The 20,339-nt window shown below is 57.9% G+C and overlaps 1 protein-coding gene across 1 annotated transcript in view; it reads left to right on the forward strand.

The window, feature by feature from the left end:
• Positions 1-3,277: 3,277 nt before the first annotated feature.
• The window catches only part of LOC148135297 (atrial natriuretic peptide receptor 1-like), a 183,350-nt gene continuing 166,288 nt past the window's right edge, over positions 3,278-20,339 (forward strand). Inside the window, exons 1-2 of the mRNA XM_087985107.1 lie at positions 3,278-4,829; positions 10,283-10,482. Of these exons, the coding sequence (XP_087841233.1) occupies positions 4,052-4,829; positions 10,283-10,482 (978 nt within the window). The 5' untranslated portion in view covers positions 3,278-4,051. The remainder of the gene's footprint in view (positions 4,830-10,282; positions 10,483-20,339) is intronic.

A 20,339-nucleotide genomic window follows, 5' to 3' on the forward strand; every position in this document is an offset into this window, starting at 1 on the left:
CCTGGGCACTATGGGGACAATTTCCCACGGCCAATCCCACCCTAACCTGCACATCCTGGACACTATGGGACCATTTCCCATGGCCAATCCACCCTAACCTGCACATCCCTGGACACTATGGGACAATTTCCCACGGCCAATCACCCTAACCTGCACATCCCTGGGCACTATGGGATGATTTCCCACGGCCAATCCACCCTAACCTGCACATCCCTGGGCACTATGGGACAATTTCCCACGGCCAATCCCACCCTAACCTGCACATCCCTGGACACTATGGGACCATTTCCCATGGCCAATCCACCCTAACCTGCACATCCCTGGGCACTATGGGACAATTTCCCACGGCCAATCCACCCTAACCTGCACATCCCTGGACACTATGGGACAATTTCCCACGGCCAATCCACCCTAACCTGCACATCCCTGGGCACTATGGGATGATTTCCCACGGCCAATCCACCCTAACCTGCACATCCCTGGGCACTATGGGACAATTTCCCACGGCCAATCCACCCTAACCTGCACATCCCTGGGCACTATGGGACAATTTCCCACAGCCAATCCACCCTAACCTGCACATCCCTGGGCACTATGGGACAATTTCCCATGGCCAATCCACCCTAACCTGCACATCCCTGGGCACTATGGGACAATTTCCCATGGCCAATCCACCCTAACCTGTACATCCCTGGGCACTATGGGACAATTTCCCACGGCCAACCCACCCTAACCTGCACATCCCTGGGCACTATGGGACAATTTCCCATGGCCAATCCACCCTAACCTGCACATCCCTGGGCACTATGGGACAATTTCCCATGGCCAATCCACCCTAACCTGCACATCCCTGGGCACTATGGGACAATTTCCCATGGCCTATCCACCCTAACCTGCCGACCTTTGAACTGTGGGAGGAAACCGGAGCACCCGGAGGAAATCCACGCGGACATGGTGGGGGGAATGTACAAACTCTGCACAGGCAGTCACCGGAGGGTGGAATCGAATCCGGGCCCGATCTTGCTTCATCTTGATGAAGTGTTCCGGCCTGAAACGTCGACTCTCCTGCTCCTCGGGTGCTGCCTGACCTGCTGTGCTTTCCCAGCACCACACTCTTGCCTTTGACTCTCCAGTGTCTTGCGGACCTCGCTGTCTCGCAGTGTTAACCACTGAGCCACCAACTCTGCCAGGGCAGGTTCTAGAAACGGTGATGGGTTAAGGAAAGGTTTCATTAACTGGTTTAACACAGGAGGAGATCTGGTCAGGTCTTCTTCAGCTCATTGAGGGAGCAGTTCCATTTAACCTGTCCGTTACCCCCCTCCCCTACACAAAGAGCCCTCTGGCATTCTCTTGAGCCCTGCACACCCTTACCCACTCCAAGGCAGCGATCCTGTTTAAAGTTACGATTCGGAGATGCCGGTGTTGGACTGGGGTGTACAAAGTTAAGAATCACACAACACCAGGTTATAATTCGACTGCAGAGTTACATTGCACTTTGCTCAAAAACTGCATGAATTTATGTAAAACTCTGTTATCTCACTTTTTAGATTAGAATCTAAAAAAGTGAGAATCTAAAATCATTCCTGAAGAAGGGCTCATGCCCGAAACGTCGATTCTCCTGTTCCTTGGACGCTGCCTGACCTGCTGCGCTTTTCCAGCAACGCATTTTCAGATTGGAATCAATCTAAACATAGACAGAGGACGCAGGGGGCTAACACCTTCAACATATTGTCCCAGCTAACACTCATTGTTACAGCTAACCTGAGAATGCTACTTGTAAAAAAAAAAAAGATTTTGTGACTTACACGTGAAAGAAGTGAAACTATCATGGCCATTCTAACAGATGCGACTGAAGGTATTTTTCAAAGTATAATTTCAGTTACAGCACGCTAAACTTTTGCTATAAATTCTGGCTCTTACAATTGTGCACTGCACAGCCACCAGATGAAGGAGCAGCACTCCGAAAGCTAGTGCTTCCAATTAAACCTGTTGGACTATAGCCTGGTGTTGCGTGATTTTTTAACAGTTTACGGTTGGTAGTCCTTCCTCTGATCATCTCAGTTGGTGCATCCTTTGAGTGCGCTCTGAGGCAAAATAAAAAGTACCAGTGCTGCCCACCTCCCAAGTTGATTCTGTAGTGAGTGCCCCTGTCCCATCGGGGTGGTCTGAGGAGGCGTAGGGGAGGGACTGGCTGGCAAGCTGAGGGTTTCAGGCAAGAGCTGGCTTCCGATGTCCCAAAAAAACCACACACACACACACACACACACACACAGAAGCAGGAGTGCGTAGCTCAGTCTGTGTCTGGCACTGAAAGGGTCAAAGAATCCAGTCCATACTGCTGTTCAGACCACCCACACCTCACCCTCTCTCTCTCTCTCTCCCCTCCCCGTAATCTCATTCTTTCCATTCGCCTGGCATGATGCGGGGGATATTGACCCGGCAAGGAAATTTACTGCATTGAAATCCGACAGCCCTCGCTCAGTGATAAGCCCGGAGGATGTGGACAGGAGCTGGGGTTTGCTGTGACTGAGGGGGCAGACAGATTCCCGTGGGGGGGCGTTGGGGATGGGTTTGCTTGACAGTGTTTGGATGGTAGACTGAGATGAGAGCTTTCAGCCTTGAAACAGAGAGGGAGGTGGACCTTGGTGAGGGGGTGGGCAAGTGAACCTCTGCTCGCAAAGCCCCTACTTCACGGAATCCTCAGCATCGTCGCTCCAGTTTGTGAGGGAAGAGGAGAGAGTGTGTACATTGTGGGGAGGGGAGACGCCACAGGGGACGGGAGAGAGAGGGAGAGAGTGTCACTCTACAGCAGTGAGGGAGCCTGTGAAAAGCCAGCAGAGGGTCTGTGTGACAGTGAGAGGAGAGTGGGACGAGGGGGTGGGGGGCGCGGGGGTGGGGAGGGATTGCACGTGCAAGTGACAAAAGAGAGAGTGAGAGTATGAGAGGTGTAATCGAGAGAGGGAGTGTGAGAGGGGAGGTGTGATCGAGAGAGGGAGTGTGAGAGGGGAGGTGTGATCGAGGGAGGGAGTGTGAGAGGGGAGGTGTGATCGAGGGAGGGAGTGTGAGAGGGAAGGTGTGATCGAGGGAGGAGTGTGAGAGGGGAGGTGTAATCGAGAGAGAGAGTGTGAGAGGGGAGGTGTAATCGAGAGAGGGAGTGTGAGAGGGGAGGTGTGATCGAGGGAGGGAGTGTGAGAGGGGAGGTGTGATCGAGGGAGGGAGTGTGAGAGGGGAGGTGTGATCGAGAGAGGGAGTGTGAGAGGCAAGAGGGTAAAGGTGAGGAAGGATGTGTGATGGAAAAAGGAGAGGAGAGGATGTGTGAGAACAGTATACAGGGTCAGTGTGAGAGAGTGTCTGAGAGATAGGAGTGTGTGAGAGAGGAGTGTGTGCGTGAGAGTGTAACAGGGGAGTGTGTGTAAGAGAGAGTGTGTGTGAGTGTGAGTATGTGTGAATGTACATGTGTGCGTGTGAGTGTGTGAGGGGCAGGGAGTGTGAGTGTGCGTGTGTGTGTGTGTGAGTGTGTGGGGGCAGGGAGTGTGTGAGTGTGCGTGTGTGTGCGTGTGAGTGTGTGAGGGGCAGGGAGAGTGTGTGAGTGTGCGTGTGTGTGCGTGTGAGTGTGTGAGGGGCAGGGAGTGTGTGTGTGTGTGAGTGCGTGTGAGTGTGTGAGGGGCAGGGAGTGTGTGTGTGTGTGAGTGCGTGTGTGTGCGTGTGAGTGTGTGAGGGGCAGGGAGTGTGTGAGTGTGAGTGTGTGTGCGTGCGTGTGAGTGTGTGAGGGGCAGGGAGTGTGTGTGTGTGAGTGCGTGTGTGTGCGTGTGAGTGTGTGAGGGGCAGGGAGTGTGTGAGTGTGAGTGTGTGTGCGTGCGAGTGTGTGAGGGGCAGGGAGTGTGTGTGTGTGAGTGCGTGTGTGTGCGTGTGAGTGTGTGAGGGGCAGGGAGTGTGTGTGTGAGTGTGTGTGTGTGTGCGTGTGAGTGTGTGAGGGGCAGGGAGTGTGTGTGAGTGTGAGAGAGACGGACCAGACAGAATGGGTTTGTGATGAGCTGCCAGTGTGTGGAAGATGGTGCTGACTACCTCACCAGTGGCCAGTGGCAGTGTGCCTCGGAGTGACTCTGGGAGGTTGCTGGAGGGTTGGAGTGGCACTGCCTGGCTGCGTTGGCTACTCTGGGCCCTGTGTGCCCACCTGCAGCTCGGGGGAGCGTCTGAGCCAGAGCTGCTGACCATCGCTGTGGTGTTGCCTCAGAATAACACCTCGTACCCATGGGTTTGGCAGAGAGTGGGCCCAGCTGTCCGTCTGGCACAGGATACCATTAACAATGAGCCCTGGCTGTTGTCTGGGCACCACCTGACCTACGTCTTTGGTAACTGTGAGGATGAACTGGGTACCTGCTCTGAGTCCATTGCCCCCTTGGTGGCCGTAGACCTCAAGTTCACCAATAACCCGAACGTCTTTGTGGGACCCGGCTGTGTGTACACAGCGGCACCTGTGGCCCGTTTCACCGGGCACTGGAAAGTGCCGATGCTGACGGCTGGCGCACCAGCCTACGGTTTCTCCCTCAGGTCAGCCAGCTACCCCCTGCTGACCAGGACTGGGCCGTCCCACAGGAAACTGGGTGAGTACGTGACCTCCATCCACCAGCTCTTCAACTGGACAAAGCGAGCGCTGTTCATCTACAATGATGAGAAGACAGATGACCGGCCGTGCTACTTTGCCGTCGAGGGGCTGTACCAGGAGGTGCCCAAGTTCAGGAACCTCACCGTGTTCGACATCCCCTTCAAAGAGAGCGCAGCCATCGACTACAACTTTCTGATTCAAGAGATCAAACAGAAAGGGCGCAGTGAGTACCAAAACACGAGCAAAACCCCCGGCCTTGCCCCCCCCCGAAAATGTGCACACAGGCCGTTCAGTCTTCATCCAACCCGGACCAACCACAGCCCATCCCTGTAACGCTGCATTTCCCACGGCTAATCCACCCTAACCTGCACATCCCTGGGCACTATGGGACAATTTCCCATGGCTAATCCACCCTAACCTGCACATCCCTGGGCACTATGGGACAATTTCCCATGGCTAATCCACCCAAACCTTCACATCCCTGGGCACTATGGGACAATTTCCCACGGCCAATCCACCCAAACCTTCACATCCCTGGGCACTATGGGACAATTTCCCACGGCCAATCCACCCTAACCTGCACATCCCTGGACATTATGGGACAATTTCCCACGGCCAACCCACCCAAACCTTCACATCCCTGGGCACTATGGGACAATTTCCCACGGCCAATCCACCCTAACCTGCACATCCCTGGACATTATGGGACAATTTCCCATGGCCAATCCACCCTGACCTGCACATCCCTGGGCACTATGGGACAATTTCCCATGGCCAATCCACCCTAACCTGCACATCCCTGAGCACTATGGGACAATTCCCCATGGCCAATCCGCCCTAACCTGCACATCCCTGGGCACTATGGGACAATTTCCCATGGCCAACCCACCCTAACCTGCACATCCCTGGGCACTATGGGACAATTTCCCACGGCCAACCCACCCTAACCTGCACATCCCTGGGCACTATGGGACAATTTCCCACGGCCAACCCACCCTAACCTGCACATCACTGGGCACTATGGGACAATTTCCCACGGCCAACCCACCCTAACCTGCATATCCCTGGGCACTATGGGACAATTTCCCATGGCCAATCCACCCTAACCTGCACATCCCTGGGCACTATGGGACAATTTCCCATGGCCAACCCACCCTAACCTGCACATCCCTGGGCACTATGGGACAATTTCCCATGGCCAACCCACCCTAACCTGCACATACCTGGACACTATGGGACAATTTCCCACGGCCAATCCACCCTAACCTGCACATCCCTGGGCACTATGGGACAATTTCCCATGGCCAATCCACCCTAACCCGCACATCCCTGGGCACTATGGGACAATTTCCCATGGCCAATCCACCCTAACCTGCAAGTCCCTGGGCACTATGGGACAATTTCCCATGGCCAACACACCCAAACCTTCACATCCCTGGGCACTATGGGACAATTTCCCACGGCCAATCCACCCTAACCTGCACATCCCTGGACACTATGGGACAATTTCCCATGGCCAATCCACCCTGACCTGCACATCCCTGGGCACTATGGGACAATTTCCCATGGCCAATCCACCCTAACCTGCACATCCCTGAGCACTATGGGACAATTCCCCATGGCCAATCCGCCCTAACCGGCACATCCCTGGGCACTATGGGACAATTTCCCATGGCCAACCCACCCTAACCTGCACATCCCTGGGCACTATGGGACAATTTCCCACGGCCAACCCACCCTAACCTGCACATCCCTGGGCACTATGGGACAATTTCCCACGGCCAACCCACCCTAACCTGCACATCACTGGGCACTATGGGACAATTTCCCATGGCCAATCCACCCTAACCTGCACATCCCTGGATACTATGGGACAATTTCCCACGGCCAATCCACCCTAACCTGCACATCCCTGGGCACTATGGGACAATTTCCCACGGCCAATCCACCCTAACCTGCACATGCCTGGACACTATGGGACAATTTCCCATGGCCAATCCACCCTAACCTGCACATCCCTGGGCACTATGGGACAATTTCCCATGGCCAATCCACCCTAACCTGCACATCCCTGGACACTATGGGACAATTTCCCATGGCCAATCCATCCTAACCTGCACATCCCTGGGCACTATGGGACAATTTCCCACGGCCAATCCACCCTAACCTGCACATCCCTGGACACTATGGGACAATTTCCCACGGCCAATCCACCCTAACCTGCACATCCCTGGACACTATGGGACAATTTCCCATGGCCAATCCATCCGAACCTGCACATCCCTGGACACTATGGGACAATTTCCCACGGCCAATCCACCCTAACCTGCACATCCCTGGGCACTATGGGACAATTTCCCATGGCCCAGCCATCCTAACCTGCACATCCCTGGACACTATGGGACAATTTCCCACGGCCAATCCACCCTAACCTGCACATCCCTGGACACTATGGGACAATTTCCCATGGCCAATCCACCCTAACCTGCACATCCCTGGGCACTATGGGACAATTCCCCATGGCCAACCCACCCTAACCTGCACATCCCTGGGCACTACGGGACAATTTCCCATGGCCAATCCACCCTAACCTGCACATCCCTGGGCACTATGGGACAATTCCCCATGGCCAACCCACCCTAACCTGCACATCCCTGGGCACTATGGGACAATTCCCCATGGCCAACCCACCCTAACCTGCACATCCCTGGACACTATGGGACAATTCCCCATGGCCAACCCACCCTAACCTGCACATCCCTGGACACTATGGGACAATTTCCCATGGCCAATCCGCCCTAACCTGCACATCGCTGGGCACTATGGGACAATTTCCCACGGCCAATCCACCCTAACCTGCACATCCCTGGGCACTACGGGACAATTTCCCATGGCCAATCCACCCTAACCTGCACATCCCTGGGCACTGCGGGACAATTTCCCATGGTTAATCCACCCTAACCTGCACATCCCTGGCTCTATGAGGCAGCAGTGCTAACCACTGAGCCAGCTGTATTTCAGGAACGATCTGCCACAGGAGGAGGCCCTTCAGCCCACTACCCAAGAGCAACACAATCGGACCAGCTCCTTCCCATTCCCTCCCTCCCCTGTTTAAAGGTTCCCATTCAATCCACCCCCCAGCCCTTTCTGGACTTTCTCCCCACCCACCCCGTGGGAGCGAGTCCCCCCATTCCCCCCCCCACTCTCCATGGGAGCGAGACCCCCATTCCCCCCCCACTCCCCGTGGGAGCGAGTCTCCCATTCTCCCCCCACTCCACGTGGGACCGAGTCCCCCATTCTCCCCCCCCACTCCCTGTGGGACCGAGTCCCCCATTCTCCCCCCCCCCACTCCCCGTGGGAGCGAGTCCCCCATTCTCCCCCCCCACTCCCCATGGGACCGAGTCCCCCATTCTCCCCCCACTCCCCGTGGGAGTGAGTCCCCCATTCTCCCCCCACTCCACGTGGGAGCGAGTCCCCCATTCTCCCCCCCACTCCCCATGGGACCGAGTCCCCCATTCTCCCCCCACTCCCCGTGGGAGCGAGTCCCCCATTCTCCCCCCACTCCCCGTGGGACCGGGTCCCCCATTCTCCCCCCACTCCCCGTGGAAGAGAGATCCCCCATTCTCCCCCCACTCCCCGTGGGACCGAATCCCCCATTCTCCCTCCACTCCCCGTGGGAGCAAGTCCCCCATTCTCCCCCCACTCCCCGTGGGAGCGAGTCCCCCATTCTCCCCCCACTCCCCGTGGGAGCGAGTCCCCCCATTCTCCCCCCACTCCCCGTGGGAGCGAGTCCCCCATTCTCCCCCCCACTCCCCGTGGGAGCGAGTCCCCCATTCTCCCCCCACTCCCCGTGGGAGAGAGATCCCCCATTCTCCCCCCACTCCCCGTGGGAGCGAGTCCCCCATTCTCCCCCCACTCCCCGTGGGAGCGAGTCCCCCATTTTTCCCCCACTCCCCGTGGGACCGAGTCCCCCATTCTCCCCCCACTCCCCGTGGGAGCGAGTCCCCCATTCTCCCCCCATTCCCCGTGGGAGCGAGTCCCCCATTTTTCCCCCACTCCCCGTGGGACCGAGTCCCCCATTCTCCCCCCACTCCCCGTGGGAGAGAGATCCCCCATTCTCCCCCCACTCCCCGTGGGAGAGAGATCCCCCATTCTCCCCCCACTCCACGTGGGAGCGAGTCCCCCATTCTCCCCCCCACTCCCCATGGGACCGAGTCCCCCATTCTCCCCCCACTCCCCGTGGGAGCGAGTCCCCCATTCTCCCCCCACTCCCCGTGGAACCGAGTCCCCCATTCTCCCCCCACTCCCCGTGGAAGAGAGATCCCCCATTCTCCCCCCACTCCCCGTGGGACCGAATCCCCCATTCTCCCCCCACTCCCCGTGGGAGCAAGTCCCCCATTCTCCCCCCACTCCCCGTGGGAGCGAGTCCCCCCATTCTCCCCCCACTCCCCGTGGGAGCGAGTCCCCCATTCTCCCCCCCACTCCCCGTGGGAGCGAGTCCCCCATTCTCCCCCCACTCCCCGTGGGAGAGAGATCCCCCATTCTCCCCCCATTCCCCGTGGGAGCGAGTCCCCCATTCTCCCCCCACTCCCCGTGGGAGCGAGTCCCCCATTTTTCCCCCACTCCCCGTGGGAGAGAGATCCCCCATTCTCTCCCCACTCCCCGTGGGAGCGAGTCCCCCATTCTCCCCCCACTCCCCGTGGGAGAGAGATCCCCCATTCTCCCCCCACTCCCCGTGGGAGAGAGATCCCCCATTCTCCCCCCACTCCCCGTGGGAGAGAGATCCCCCATTCTCCCCCCACTCCCCGTGGGAGCGAGTCCCCCATTCTCCCCCCCACCCCCCGTGGGAGCGAGTCCCCCATTCTCCCCCCACTCCCCGTGGGAGCGAGTCCCTTACTCTCCTTCAACTCCCATAGTGCTGATTAAGAAGCTCGACACCATCCAGGGACAAAGCAAACCCCCCCACCATTTGATTGGCCCCACATCCACAGACACCAGGGCCTCCTGATTAATTCTGTCACACCCACCCACCGCTTGAACGGGGCAGCAGTGTAAACACAACTCCCAATGAGGACCAAGCCGACCCTTCGGTACAACCCGTCCTGGCTCCTAGCTGGTTCTCGTCCTATTGGCTGTTGGTGTATATCGAGATGGAAAGGGGAATGGTGATGTATTCCTGAGGGTCGGAGGAGTAGGCAGGGAAGCAACCAGAGAACTCAGGCATGGTGAGTTTCAGCGGAGGGAGGGTCACAGAGGTCAAATCGCCAGGACCCTGATGGAACTGGGGGGAGACCAACACACACTGGGGGCGGGGGGGGAGGACGCTTCAGAGGGACTGATCTTCAAGTTGCGCATAGGGCTGAGGGCTTACTCATCGGGAAGCCTTGAAACAGGGGGTGGGGTTGCGGTCATCCTCTGGGTAAGGGGGTTCAGGCCGGCTGTGGACTGAGGCTAGGAGGCACCTCCTCTCACCAGACGTTGGGGAACCGTTTGGAATCGGCCCCCGTCCCGCAACCCCGCAGAGAATTGGGGGTGCCCGGATCCTAGCAGCGGCTGGAGGGGCCGAACGGCTGCCAGCGAGCTGAGGGACGGGTGTTTGCGGCCGGAACTGACTTCTCACACCGCCTGTCGTTATTGCTCTCGCCCACAATGCCCCCCCCCCCCTGCCCCGGACAGTCATCTACATTTGTTGCTCTCCGGACACATTTCGCCAGTTGATGCTCAGCGCCAGGCGGGCAGGCCTGACCAGCGGGGACTACGCTTTCTTCCACGTCGATGTCTTCGGGGAGAGCCTCCAGGGAGGGCATGGGCAGGGAGCCCTGTTGCCATGGAAACGGCAGGACCCAGAGGACCAGGATGCCAAAGAGGCCTACAGGGTAAGAGAGCCACCATTGCTCCCCCCCCCCCCCCCCCCCCCCCCACACGCCTCCCTCCGCCAAGACTGGGACAGGGTGCTGGCTGCAGGATACTATCCCGGGATTATTAATCCAGAGAGCCCCGGGAACGCTCTGGGGACTCCCACTGGCTCATTGAATTCGATGGAGATTGGATTGTGGAGTCACATGATGACCATGAAACCAATTCCTGAATTCCCAGATCCCGGACCCCTCTGCTCCTGACTCCCTCTGATCGCAGTTCCATCTGATTCCCCCCCCCACTTTGATCAAGCTCCCTCTGCTCCCACACCCTATGATCCCGGCTCCCTCTCTGTATTTCTGCTTGCCTGGATTTGTGGTGTCACCCCCACCCTATCCCTCTCCCCCTGCTCCCTTATCATTCTCTCCCTTTCTCCCGTGTGTGTGAGTGGGTGTGTGGGTGTGTGTGGTGTGTGTGTGTGGGGAGTGTGTGTGGGGAGGGTGTGTGTGTGGTGTGTGTGTGTGGGGAGTGTGTGTGTGTGGTGTGTGTGTGTGTTGGGAGTGTGTGTGTGGGGGGAGTGTGTGTGTATGGGGAGTGTGTGTGTGTGTGGGGTGTGTGTGTGTGGTGTGTGTGTGTGTGTGGGGAGTGTGTGTGTGTGGTGTGTGTGTGTGGGGAGTGTGTGCGTGTGTGGGAGTGTGTGTGGGTGTGTGTGGAGAGTGTGTGTGTGTGTGTGGGGAGTGTGTGTGTGTGTGTGGGAGTGTGTGTGTGTGGGAGTGTGTGTGGGTGGGTGTGGAGAATGTGTGTGTGGGGAGTGTGTGTGTGTGGGTGTGGAGAGTGTGTGTGTGGGGAGTGTGTGAGTGTGGTGTGTGTGTGTGTTGGGAGCATGTGTGTGGTGTGTGTGTGTGGGGAGTGTGTGTGTGTGTGTGGGGTGTGTGTGTGTGTGTGTGTGGGGTGTGTGTGTGTGCTGTGTGTGTGTGTGGGGAGTGTGTGTGTGTGGAGTGTGTGTGTGGGGAGTGTGTGTGTGTGGGAGTGTGTGTGTGTGTGTGTGGGAGTGTGTGTGTGTGTGGAGCGTGTGTGTGTGTGGAGCGTGTGTGTGTGGGGAGTGTGTGTGTGTGGGGAGTGTGTGTGTGGGGGAGTGTGTGTGTATGTGGGGAAGTGTGTGTGTGGGGAGTGTGTGTGTGTGTGGGGGGGAGTGTGTGTGTGGGGGGATTGTGTGTGTGTGTGGGGTGTGTGTGTGGGGGGTATGTGTGTGTGTGGTGTGTGGATGTGGGGTGTGCGTGTGGGTGTGTGTGGGGTGTGTGTGTGGGTGTGTGTGGGGTGTGTGTGTGGGGTGTGTGTGTGTGGGGTGTGTGTGTGGAGTGTGTGTGTGTGTGTGGGGAGCGTGTGTGTGGGGAGGGTGTGTGTGGGCAGTGTGTGTATGTGGGGAATGTGTGTGTGGGGAGTGTTTGTGTGGGGGGGAGTGTGTGTGTATGTGGGGAAGTGTGTGTGTGGGGAGTGTGTGTGTGGGGGTGTGTGTATGGGGGGTGTGTGGTGTGTGTGTGGTGTGTCTGTGTGGGTGTGTGTTGGTGTGGGTTGTGTGTGTGGGGGGTGTGTGTATGGTGTGTGGATGTGGGGTGTGCGTGTGGGTGTGTGTGGGGTGTGTGTGTGGGGTGTGTGTGTGGGGGTGTGTGTGTGTGCTGTGTGTGTGTGTGTGGTGTGTGTATGGGGAGTGTGTGTGTGTGGGGAGTGTGTGTGTGTGGGAGTGTGTGTGTGTGGGAGTGTGTGTGTGTGTGTGTGGGGAGCGTGTGTGTGTAGGGAGTGTGTGTGTGGGGAGTGTGTGTGTGTGTGTGTGGGGAGTGTGTGTGTGTGGGGAGTGTGTGTGTGTGTGGGGGAGTGTGTGTGTATGTGGGGAAGTGTGTGTGTGGGGAGTGTGTGTGTGTGGGTGTGTGTGTGGGGAGTGTGTGCTGTGTGTGGTGTGTCTGTGTGGGTGTGTGTTGGTGTGGGTTGTGTGTGTGGGGGGTGTGTGTGTGTGTGGTGTGTGGATGTGGGGTGTGCGTGTGGGTGTGTGTGGGGTGTGTGTGTGGGGTGTGTGTGTGTGTGGGTGTGTGTGTGGGGGGTTTGTGTGTGTGTGTGGAGTGTGTGTGTGTGTGTGTGTGGGGAGGGTGTGTGTGGGCAGTGTGTGTATGTGGGGAATGTGTGTGTGTGGGGAGTGTGTGTGTGTGTGTGTGGGGGAGTGTGTATGTATGTGGGGAAGTGTGTGTATGGGGAGTGTGTGGGGGGGTGTGTGTGGGGGGTGTGTGGTGTGTGTGTGGTGTGTCTGTGTGGGTGTGTGTTGGTGTGGGCTGTGTGTGTGGGGGGTGTGTGTGGGGGGTTTGTGTGTGTGGGGAGCGTGTGTGTGGTGTGTGTGTGTGGGGTGTGTGTGTGTGGGGAGTGTGTGTGTGGGGAATGTGTGTGTGTGTGGAGTGTGTGTGTGTGTGTGGGGAGCGTGTGTGTGGGGAGGGTGTGTGTGGGGAGTGTGTGTATGTGGGGAATGTGTGTGTGTGGGGAGTGTGTGTGTGTGGGGAGCGTGTGTGTAGGGAAGGTGTGTGTGGGGAGTGTGTGTATGTGGGGAATGTGTGTGTGTGGGGGTGGTGTGTGTGGGGGGTGTGTGTGTGGTGTGTGGATGTGGGGTGTGCGTGTGGGTGTGTGTGGGGTGTGTGTGTGGGGTGTGTGTGTGGGTGTGTGGGGGGGGATGTGTGTGTGGGTGTGTGTGGGGGGGGTGTGTGTGTGGTGTGTGTGTATGGGGTATGTGTGTGAGTGTGTGTTGTTGTGGGTTGTGTGTGTGTGGGGTGTGTGTGAGTGGGTGTGTGGGTGTGTGGAGTGTGTGTGCGGGGTGTGTGGTGTGTGTGTGTGGGGAGTGTGTGTGGGGAGTGTGTGTGTGTGGTGTGTGTGTGTGGGGAGTGTGTGTGTGTGGTGTGTGTGTGGGGGGGGAGTGTGTGTGTGGGGAGTGTGTGTGTGGGGAGTGTGTGTGTGTGTGTGTGGGAGTGTGTGTGTGTGGGAGTGTGTGTGGGGGGAGTGTGGAGAATGTGTGTGTGGGGAGTGTGTGTGTGTGGGTGTGGAGAGTGTGTGTGTGGGGAGTGTGTGAGTGTGGTGTGTGTGTGTGTTGGGAGCATGTGTGTGGTGTGTGTGTGTGGGGAGTGTGTGTGTGTGTGTGGGGTGTGTGTGTGTGTGTGTGTGGGGTGTGTGTGTGTGCTGTGTGTGTGTGTGGGGAGTGTGTGTGTGTGGAGTGTGTGTGTGTGGGGAGTGTGTGTGTGTGGGAGTGTGTGTGTGTGTGTGGGAGTGTGTGTGTGTGTGTGTGGAGCGTGTGTGTGTGTGGAGCGTGTGTGTGTGGGGAGTGTGTGTGTGTGTGGGGAGTGTGTGTGTGTGGGGGAGTGTGTGTGTATGTGGGGAAGTGTGTGTGTGGGGAGTGTGTGTGTGTGTGGGGGGATTGTGTGTGTGGGGAGTGTGTGTGTGGGGGGGAGTGTGTGTGTATGTGGGGAAGTGTGTGTGTGGGGAGTGTGCGTGTGTGTGGGGGGGGTGTGTGTGTATGGGGGGTGTGTGGTGTGTGTGTCTGTGTGGGTGTGTGTTGGTGTGAGTTGTGTGTGTGGGGGGTGTGTGTATGGTGTGTGGATGTGGGGTGTGCGTGTGGGTGTGTGTGGGGTGTGTGTGTGGGGTGTGTGTGTGTGGGTGTGTGTGGGGGGGGTTTGTGTGTGTGGGGAGCGTGTGTGAGGGGTGTGTGTGTGTGGGGAGTGTGTGTGTGGAGTATGTGTGTGTGTGTATGGGGAGGGTGTGTGTGGGGGAGTGTGTGTGTGTGTGTGTGTGGGGAGTGTGTGTGTATGTGGGGGAGTGTGTGTGTGTGTGGGGGAGTGTGTGTGTGTGGAGAGTGTGTGTGTGTGTGGGGCGTGTGTGTGTGTGTGTGTGGGGAGTGTGTGTGTGTGGGGAGTGTGTGTGTGTGGGGAGTGTGTATGTGTGTGTGGGGAGTGTGTGTGTGTGGGGAGTGTGTGTGTGGGGAGTGTGTGTGTGTGTGTGTGGGGAGTGTCTGTGTGTGTGTGGGGGGAGTGTGTGTGTGTGTGTGGTGTGTGTGTGGGGGGAGTGTGTGTGTATGTGTGTGGGGAGTGTTTGTGTGTGTGGGGAGTGTGTGCGTGTGGGGAGTGTGTGTGTGTGGGGAGTATGTGTGAGTGTGTGGGGGTGAGTGTGTGTGTGTGTGTGGGGAGTGTGTGTGTGTGGGGAGCGTGTGTGTGGGGGAGTGTTTGTGTGCGGGTCTGTGTGTGTGTGTGAGAGGGTGCGATTGTGTGTGGTGTGTGTGTGTGTGTGGGGTGTGTGTGTGTGGCATGTGTGTGGGGTGTGTGTGTGTGGCATGTGTGTGGGGTGTGTGTATGTGGGGCGTGTATGTGTGGGGTGTGTGTGTTGGGGTTGTGTGTTTGGGGTGTGTGTGGGGTGTGTGTGGGGTGTGTGTGCGGGTGTGTGTGGTGTGTGTGTGGGGTGTGTGTGTATGGGGGGCGTGTGTGTGTGTGGGGTGTGTGTGTGGGTGTGTGTGTGTGGGGGGGGTGTGTGTAGGGAGTGTGTGTGTGGGGGATGTGTGTGTGTAGGGAGTGTGTGTGTGGGGGATGTGTGTGTGTGGGGGTGGTGTGTGTGTGGGGTGTGTGGTGTGTCTGTGTGGGTGTGTGTTGGTGTGGGTTGTGTGTGTGTGCGGTGTGTGGATGTGGGTTGTGCGTGTGGGTGTGTGTGGGGTGTGTGTGTGGGGTGTGTGTGTGTGTGGTGTGTGTGAGTGGGGTGTGTGTGTGTGAGTGTGTGTTGTTGTGGGTTGTGTGTGTGTGGGGTGTGTGTGAGTGGGTATGTGGGGTGCATGTGTGGGTGTGTGGAGTGTGTGTGCGGGGTGTGTGTGTGGGGGTGCGTGTGTGTGGTTGTGTGTGTGGGTGTGTGTATGTGGGGTGAGTGTGTAGGGGTGTGCGTGTGGGGGTGTGTGTGTGGAGGGTGCGTATATGGGGTGTGTGTGTGTGGGGGGGGTGTGTGTGTGTGTGGGGGTGTGTGGAGGGTGTGTGTGTATGGGGTTGTGTGTATGTGGTGTTTGTGTGGGGTGTGTGTGGTGTGTGTGGGGTGTGTGTGGGGTGTGTGTGTGTGTGTGTGTGGTGTGCGCGTGTGGGGAGTGTGTGTGTGTGTGTGGGAGTGTGTGTGGGTGTGTGTGGGGAGTGTGTGTGTGTGGTGTGTGTGTGGGGAGTGTGTATGGGGGGTTTGTGTGTGTGTGTGGGGTGTGTGTGTGTGAGGGGGGGTTTGTGTGTGTGGGGTGTGTGTGTGTGTGGAGTGTGTGTGTGTGTGTAGGGTGTGTGTGGGGTGTGGGGTGTGGGGTGTGGGTGTGTGTGGGGAGTGTGTGTGGGGTTGTATGAGTGTGTGTGTTTGGGTGTGTGTGGGGAGTGTGTGTGTGTGTGTGTGGGGTGTGTGTGTGTGTGTGGTGTGCGCGTGTGGGGAGTGTGTGTGTGTGGGGAGTGTGTGTGTCTGTGGTGTGTGTGTGTGTGTGTGGGGAGTGTGTGTGTGTGGGGAGTGTGTGTGTGTGTGGTGTGTGTGTGTGGAGTGTGTGTGTGTGTGTGTGGGGAGCGTGTGTGTGTGGGGAGTGTGTGTGTGTGGGGGAGTGTGTGTGTGTGGGGAGTGTGTGTGTGTGGGGAGCGTGTGTGTGGGGGAGTGTGTATGGGGGAGTGTGTGTATGGGAAGTGTGTGTGTGTGGGGAGTGTGTGTGTGGGGGAGTGTTTGTGTGAGGAGTGTGTGTGTGTGTGGGGAGTGTGTGTGTGGGGGAGTGTGTGTGGGGGAGTGTGTGTGTGGGGAGTGTGTGTGTGTGGGGGAGTGTGTGTGTGTGTGTGGGGAGTGTGTGTATGTGGGGGAGTGTGTGTGTGTGTGGGGGAGTGTGTGTGTGTGTGTGGGGAGTGTGTGTGTGGGGAGTGTGTGAGTGTGGTGTGTGTGTGTGTTGGGAGCATGTGTGTGGTGTGTGTGTGTGGGGAGTGTGTGTGTGTGGGGTGTGTGTGGGGGGAGTGTGTGTGTGTGGGGAGCGTGTGTGTGGTGTGTGTTTGTGTGCGGGTGTGTATGTGTGTGTGTGAGAGGGTGCGATTGTGTGTGGTGTGTGTGTGTGTGGGGTGTGTGAGTGGGTGGGTGGGGGTGTGTGTGTGTGTGTGTGGGGTGTGTGAGTGGGTGGGTGGGGGTGTGTGTGTGTGTGTGGGGTGTGTGTGTGTGTGTGGGGCGTGTGAGTGGGGAGTGTGTGTGTGGGGGATGTGTGTGTGTGGGGGTGGTGTGTGTGGGGGGGGTGTGGTGTGTGTGTGGTGTGTCTGTGTGGGTTGTGTGTGTGTGTGTGGTGTGTGGATGTGGGGTGTGCGTGTGGGTGTGTGTGGGGTGTGTGTGTGGGTGTGTGTGGGGGGAGTGTGTGTGGGGTGTTTGTGTGGGTGTGTGTGGGGGGGCTGTGTGTGGTGTGTGTGTGTGGGGTGTGTGTGTGTGTGGTGTGTGTGTGTGTTGGGAGTGTGTGTGTGGTGTGTGTGTGTGGGGGGAGTGTGTGTGTGTGGGGAGTGTGTGTGTGTGTGGGGTGTGTGTGTGTGGTGTGTGTGTGTGTGTGGGGAGTGTGTGTGTGTGGTGTGTGTGTGTGGGGAGTGTGTGTATGTGGGGAATGTGTGTGTGGGGAGTGTGTGTGTGGGGGGGAGTGTGTGTGTATGTGGGGAAGTGTGTGTGTGGGGAGTGTGTGTGTGTGTGGGGGGGTGTGTGTGTATGGGGGGTGTGTGGTGTGTGTGTCTGTGTGGGTGTGTGTTGGTGTGAGTTGTGTGTGTGGGGGGTGTGTGTATGGTGTGTGGATGTGGGGTGTGCGTGTGGGTGTGTGTGGGGTGTGTGTGTGGGGTGTGTGTGTGTGGGTGTGTGTGGGGGGGGTTTGTGTGTGTGGGGAGCGTGTGTGAGGGGTGTGTGTGTGTGGGGAGTGTGTGTGTGGAGTATGTGTGTGTGTGTATGGGGAGGGTGTGTGTGGGGGAGTGTGTGTGTGTGTGTGGGGAGTGTGTGTGTATGTGGGGGAGTGTGTGTGTGTGTGGGGGAGTGTGTGTGTGTGGAGAGTGTGTGTGTGTGTGGGGCGTGTGTGTGTGTGTGTGTGTGGGGAGTGTGTGTGTGTGGGGAGTGTGTGTGTGGGGAGTGTGTGTGTGTGTGTGTGGGGAGTGTCTGTGTGTGTGTGGGGGGAGTGTGTGTGTGTGTGTGGTGTGTGTGTGGGGGGAGTGTGTGTGTATGTGTGTGGGGAGTGTTTGTGTGTGTGGGGAGTGTGTGCGTGTGGGGAGTGTGTGTGTGTGGGGAGTATGTGTGAGTGTGTGGGGGTGAGTGTGTGTGTGTGGGGAGTGTGTGTGTGGGGAGTGTGTGTGTGTGTGTGTGGGGAGTGTCTGTGTGTGTGTGGGGGGAGTGTGTGTGTGTGTGTGGTGTGTGTGTGGGGGGAGTGTGTGTGTATGTGTGTGGGGAGTGTTTGTGTGTGTGGGGAGTGTGTGCGTGTGGGGAGTGTGTGTGTGTGGGGAGTATGTGTGAGTGTGTGGGGGTGAGTGTGTGTGTGTGGGGAGTGTGTGTGTGGGGAGTGTGTGTGTGTGTGTGTGGGGAGTGTCTGTGTGTGTGTGTGAGGAGTGTGTGTGTGTGAGGAGTGTGTGTGTCTGAGTAGTGTGTGTGTGAGGAGTGTGTGTGTGTGTGTGTCTGAGTAGTGTGTGTGTGTGTGAGAGGAGTGTGTGTGTGTGTGTGAGGAGTGTGTGTGTGTGTGTGAGGAGTGTGTGTGTGTGTGTGAGGAGTGTGTGTGTGTGCGGGGAGTGTGTGTGTGAGGAGTGTGTGTGTGTGGGGAGTGTGTGTGTGTGGGGAGTGTGTGTGTGGGGAGTGTGTGTGTGTGGGGAGTGTGTGTGTGGGGAGTGTGTGTGTGTGTGTGTGGGGAGTGTCTGTGTGTGTGTGGGGGGAGTGTGTGTGTGTGTGTGGTGTGTGTGTGGGGGGAGTGTGTGTGTATGTGTGTGGGGAGTGTTTGTGTGTGTGGGGAGTGTGTGCGTGTGGGGAGTGTGTGTGTGTGGGGAGTATGTGTGAGTGTGTGGGGGTGAGTGTGTGTGTGTGTGGGGAGTGTGTGTGTGTGGGGAGCGTGTGTGTGGTGTGTGTTTGTGTGCGGGTCTGTGCGTGTGTGTGTGAGAGGGTGCGATTGTGTGTGGTGTGTGTGTGTGTGTGGGGTGTGTGTGTGTGGCATGTGTGTGGGGTGTGTGTGTGTGGCATGTGTGTGGGGTGTGTGCATGTGGGGCGTGTATGTGTGGGGTGTGTGTGTTGGGGTTGTGTGTTTGGGGTGTGTGTGGGGTGTGTGTGGGGTGTGTGTGCGGGTGTGTGCGGGTGTGTGTGGTGTGTGTGTGGGGTGTGTGTGTATGGGGGGCGTGTGTGTGTGTGGGGTGTGTGTGTGGGTGTGTGTGTGTGGGGGGGTGTGTGTGTAGGGAGTGTGTGTGTGGGGGATGTGTGTGTGTAGGGAGTGTGTGTGTGGGGGATGTGTGTGTGTGGGGGTGGTGTGTGTGTGGGGTGTGTGGTGTGTCTGTGTGGGTGTGTGTTGGTGTGGGTTGTGTGTGTGTGTGGTGTGTGGATGTGGGTTGTGCGTGTGGGTGTGTGTGGGGTGTGTGTGTGGGGTGTGTGTGTGTGTGGTGTGTGTGAGTGGGGTGTGTGTGTGTGAGTGTGTGATGTTGTGGGTTGTGTGTGTGTGGGGTGTGTGTGAGTGGGTATGTGGGGTGCGTGTGTGGGTGTGTGGAGTGTGTGGGCGGGGTGTGTGTGTGGGGGTGCGTGTGTGTGGTTGTGTGTGTGGGTGTGTGTGTGTGGGGTGAGTGTGTAGGGGTGTGCGTGTGGGGGTGTGTGTGTGGAGGGTGCGTATATGGGGTGTGTGTGTGTGTGGGGGGGGTGTGTGTGTGTGTGGGGGTGTGTGGAGGGTGTGTGTGTATGGGGTTGTGTGTATGTGGTGTTTGTGTGGGGTGTGTGTGGTGTGTGTGGGGTGTGTGTGGGGTGTGTGTGTGTGTGTGTGTGTGTGGTGTGCGCGTGTGGGGAGTGTGTGTGTGTGTGTGGGAGTGTGTGTGGGTGTGTGTGGGGAGTGTGTGTGTGTGGTGTGTGTGTGGGGAGTGTGTATGGGGGGTTTGTGTGTGTGTGTGGGGTGTGTGTGTGTGAGGGGGGGTTTGTGTGTGTGGGGTGTGTGTGTGTGTGGAGTGTGTGTGTGTGTGTAGGGTGTGTGTGGGGTGTGGGGTGTGGGGTGTGGGTGTGTGTGGGGAGTGTGTGTGGGGTTGTATGAGTGTGTGTGTTTGGGTGTGTGTGGGGAGTGTGTGTGTGTGTTGGGTGTGTGTGTGTGGGGTGTGTGTGTGTGTGGTGTGCGCGTGTGGGGAGTGTGTGTGTGTGGGGAGTGTGTGTGACTGTGGTGTGTGTGTGTGTGTGGGGAGTGTGTGTGTGTGGGGAGTGTGTGTGTGTGGTGTGTGTGTGTGGAGTGTGTGTGTGTGTGTGTGGGGAGCGTGTGTGTGTGGGGAGTGTGTGTGTGTGGGGGAGTGTGTGTGTGTGGGGAGTGTGTGTGTGTGGGGAGCGTGTGTGTGGGGGAGTGTGTGTGGGGGAGTGTGTGTATGGGAAGTGTGTGTGTGTGGGGAGTGTGTGTGTGGGGGAGTGTTTGTGTGAGGAGTGTGTGTGTGTGGGGAGTGTGTGTGTGGGGGAGTGTGTGTGGGGGAGTGTGTGTGTGGGGAGTGTGTGTGTGTGGGGGAGTGTGTGTGTGTGTGGGGGGAGTGTGTGTATGTGGGGGAGTGTGTGTGTGTGTGGGGGAGTGTGTGTGTGTGTGTGGGGAGTGTGTGTGTGGGGAGTGTGTGAGTGTGGTGTGTGTGTGTGTTGGGAGCATGTGTGTGGTGTGTGT

The sequence above is a fragment of the Chiloscyllium plagiosum genome, unplaced genomic scaffold, assembly GCF_037043375.1.
Source record: "Chiloscyllium plagiosum isolate Xiang-an unplaced genomic scaffold, Cpla_swu_hap1 HiC_scaffold_50, whole genome shotgun sequence".
In the NCBI taxonomy this organism is placed as follows: Eukaryota; Metazoa; Chordata; class Chondrichthyes; order Orectolobiformes; family Hemiscylliidae; genus Chiloscyllium; species Chiloscyllium plagiosum.